The 4,045-nt window shown below is 51.8% G+C and overlaps 1 protein-coding gene across 1 annotated transcript in view; it reads right to left on the bottom strand.

The window, feature by feature from the left end:
* LOC120799802 (heterogeneous nuclear ribonucleoprotein L-like) overlaps positions 1-3,695 on the bottom strand; it is a 14,524-nt gene extending 10,829 nt beyond the window's left edge. Inside the window, exons 1-4 of the mRNA XM_040145184.1 lie at positions 3,608-3,695; positions 1,127-1,364; positions 342-427; positions 9-105 (exon numbers count right to left, since the gene is read on the bottom strand). Of these exons, the coding sequence (XP_040001118.1) occupies positions 9-105; positions 342-427; positions 1,127-1,357 (414 nt within the window). The 5' untranslated portion in view covers positions 1,358-1,364; positions 3,608-3,695. The remainder of the gene's footprint in view (positions 1-8; positions 106-341; positions 428-1,126; positions 1,365-3,607) is intronic.
* Positions 3,696-4,045: the final 350 nt, after the last annotated feature.

The raw sequence follows: 4,045 nt of genomic DNA, 5'->3' as shown, positions 1-4,045 counted from the left end.
GTGTTTACCCGGGCGTATTCGATCTTGAGTGTGCAGCAGCCGGCGTAGATGTCGGCTCCGTTCAGAGCCAGTTTGGCCTTCTGAGCATCCTCCACGGACTCAAATGTTAACGAGCTCGTTAAGGACGACAAGCAAGCGGCCAATCAGAGGAGAAAAACAAGAGCGCCACAGCACCTCAAGGGGTTCAGTGAACCTGAATTTGACGCGGGCTCAACAAAAACAAGTCTAATTGCTCGCGTCACCTTGTATCTACAGCAGCGAAAGCGAAGCCAGAGTGTGTCTGGCTCCGACCTGTGAGGACTTCAGACGCACGTACAACTACACACACGCAGTCAGGATATTCCACCATGGCCTGGATGCCGTTGCGTTTGAAGATGACGATGCGCAGGACGTTACCGACGGGGTTACAGACGGTGTAGAGCACATCCTGAGAGAGAGAGAGAGAGAGAGAGAGAGAGCACAGTGATCAGCACATCGCACAGCAACACGACGGCAAGAAAGTTTTTTAGCCGTTTTGCTAATGATTGGCAGAAACGAGAGAAAAGCTTTGGGTCGGGCGTCTCATGATTTCTGTCTCAGCCCCGTTTGGCGGCCCCCCGTCACACTGCACTTTCTCACCTGCTTTACATCCCCAGTAACTGGAACTCCCCCGCCTACCTCCGCACCCGTTCCTCAGTTCCCCCACGAGGGACGTAGTCCCCGTGCTCCCGTGGAGCTACGCCAGCCCCGTTTCCCCCGTTCTCTGATTTTTCTGTCCTCATGTTGTCTGCGTGTCTCCCCGTTAACCTGCCTGCCTGGTCCCCATCATTTAATCTGTTAAAAGTCCCGTCACTGCACCGCTCTGCCTGCCTGTCTGCGCCTGGCTCCTCCCTGCCTGTGCTCCTACCATCAGCCCTGACAGCGTGGTTGAAGCTCTGCTGGAGGTTTTGGTGGGGCAGATGGGGTAGACGTGGTTTTGTGAGAGGTTCAGTAGTTTGAAGGTGGGCTAGAGGGCATTCAAGTATAGGGTACAACCAGCCCTAGTGAGGGAGGTTCGGCCGAGGTAGAGGAGGTTTCGGTTCCAACAGAGGTTAAAGAAATAACGACGTTAGAGAAGCGGTGATGGCGGAGGCTCCGCTGGACTCACGGTGGTGATGGGGTACAGCGGGTTCTGGATGGACAGCAGCAGGACCTTGTTCCCGCTGGTGGGGTCGTCCGCGTTGGTGGGTCTGGTGATTCTCTGGCTGGTGGAGAAGTTGAAGAAGGCCTGCTGCTCGGCGATGTGGACGGCCTCGCGGGCTCCACACGACACGCAGCGCTCAGCGCTCTCCACGCTGTCGAACTCCACCAGAGCCTGGCGCTTAAAGGGCATCATCATCACGTAGCTGCCGACAGGTGAGGGGAGAGACAGGTGTGGGTGTTAGAGGAGGCGGAGCTTCAGGCGGAAAGAGGCTTTGTCTTTTCAGGTTCAAGCTGATGTTCGTTTTGCAAACCTGGGAAGAGTTTGGGAAACAAGCTGAACTCTGGACTTAGTTTTGTGGTCGAGTTTGGAAAATGATTAGGTGCTTTGCATGAACGTGATAAAAACAAAACCGGATGTTTGGATGGAAGATTTGACATAGTTTCCTGTTTCCAAAACACAGATGGGACCACTGATAATTTCTCTGACTAATTATTATACACTGTCAAAATTGGACTACTGCCCCGGGGCCCCAAAGGCCCCAGGTTCACTGTGTGCCAGTTGCTTCTTGGTAGTTTGATCACTTGAAATTTTCTTTGAGAACTTTTATGATCTAATATTGTGACCCCGAAATCCTGTTCTGACAACTTCATTGTTTTCGTTTGTTCTTGAGTTGATGTATTTTGCTTTTCCTCCTTGATAAAGTTACACCGAACGTACTTACACATAGAAAACCAGTCTCTGTACATGACGGGAATCTGGGGGCCACAGGGGCCCAGTTAACATCAAATCTTCTAACACTTGAAAATGGGTCCGTTTATGATGATGTGAAACAGACGAAGAGCAACATTCAACCAAATATCAAGGGTTTCAGGGAAACCTTCAAATGGCTGCAGCTTGGACTCTTGGACTAGTTGGGTGAGCGACGCAGAGTCTTGTAATTCAGTTCAACTCAATTCACTCATCACAAACGCACATGAACAATTTGCTCACACAGGTAAAAATGGGGCCGGGGCTGGAGTGCGAGTTTCTTTACGCGTGTTAACTGACGGTGGCTGCTCGCAGCTCTCGTGGCTTCTGGGACAAAACTAGCCTCTTTCTGTTTCTATAACATACACTTGATCTAAAACACAATCCCGACTGCATCAGTTTAAATGGTCAGAGAGGAAATGTGTGGGGTTATTGATCATCCCATCTGCTAACCTCACCTGTTCACTATTGATCTGTGAGGGATCTTTGTGCTTGGCCAATAATCTTTTGGAGCCGAGGTCTAACAACAGCATTCGGGACGTAAACCAGAGAACCAATGAAAACTGCCGTCAGTGTCGTCTGATCTGCTCCAGAGGAGTTTAGTTTCTGTCACCAAGCACGGTTCCCGAGCGTTTGCAGGTCTGAGCGGTTTCAACACCTACGCCAGGTAGCTCAGTGTGTGATTGGAGGCCGGACTCACCAGAAACATTTTTCTGCCAGGTTCTGTACCAACTAATCAATGAGGCGACAATATGAATCGGTTTCTACGCAACAAAACACGCGCTCATCACTGTGCATCAAAACTCACCAGGAGCGCCCCCACGCGTTTTGATCCATCTGTAGAATATTCACATCCCTCAGCTCGCAGGAAGCTGCTGCCTTTTCAAAATAGTAGTTCTCATCCTTCAACAACATATTATCACTGTTTCCAAATGTGTTCCTGGCTTCTATGGATAACAACAGCTCCTCCAGTTATCTGCTCAACACAACGAGTCTGTTTTCAGGCGGCACGACAGCTGCTTTTCCTTTATATGCACAGAGGGACTTTCACGGATGCCGCAGCAGCCCGCACACGTCCCTCTGAAGACCCTGAGCACCACATTGTTAGTGGCATCTCTCATCAGACACTAACGATGCCAACGCTGACAATGACGGCGACGCCGACGGATACTGGCTGCGATGGCGATACTGACGACCGCACCGACGCCGGGAGGATTAAAGCGACGTGGAAAGCTTTTTGAATTTTACCTTCCCGTGTCATAAACCCATGAAAGTCTGAGCTGCAGACAGTTGAGAGCAGCGGAGGAGAAGAGGCGAATCGGTGCTGCCGGGATGCCCGCTGCGGCGGACGTGCCTGGCCCCGACGGACGGCGGACGCGCGCTGCCTACACCTTAATAAGCAACAGCAGTTGGACTAGAAAATGTCGTTTGAATTATCGAAGCGAGCAGCCGCCGGCAGACAGAGAGGGCAGCGCGTCGGCAATCAGTGGCGCAGAGCGTCGGTTATCTCATCTCACTCTGCCACGTCAGTCATTTTTGGAGTGAGTGTGAGAGAACCTGTCGAGCAACATGTTCAGCTCTGTGTGTTTTCCTTCTTGTGCCTTGACCCTGGATTTGTTATCGAAGGAGAAGGAGTAGATGTGAGGCAATTAAACTTCAACTTCCGCGCGTCTGGAGGAAACAGATGTGAGGCGTTACCAGATGTTGCCGAACTTGTCGAGCGCCTCCACCAGATCGGCCTCCACCACGGCGTCGCAGAGGCCCCGCACGTGGACGACGGGGGATGGGGGGATGCGGTGGCTGTCCTCCGCGCCGTCCTGCAGAGAGAAAAGAGAACTAGTTCAGGCGGACCCTCAAACGGACCCAGTGGCGCCATATATAAGCATCTGACATCGCAAGACGTCCTGATAGGTCGGACCCGGAGCCACGCAGGAGGCAACTCGTGTGAAAGACAGTCACCTGAGGACAATTTACAACAGCGCTGGAATAAACGCTGCCCAGAGAAGCTTTTGCTCTCAGCAGATATGAACCTTCCTTGAGCAGAAGGTTAAAAAGCCTCTAAAGAACTGAAGCTGCAGAATGTGGTGACATTATCAGCCGGACTCATGTACCTGAGGAATCAGCTGGCACACCTGC

The sequence above is a fragment of the Xiphias gladius genome, chromosome 15, assembly GCF_016859285.1.
Source record: "Xiphias gladius isolate SHS-SW01 ecotype Sanya breed wild chromosome 15, ASM1685928v1, whole genome shotgun sequence".
In the NCBI taxonomy this organism is placed as follows: Eukaryota; Metazoa; Chordata; class Actinopteri; order Istiophoriformes; family Xiphiidae; genus Xiphias; species Xiphias gladius.
Note: the sequence above shows the minus strand (reverse complement) of the source record. Positions and strands in the feature narration are given on the sequence as shown.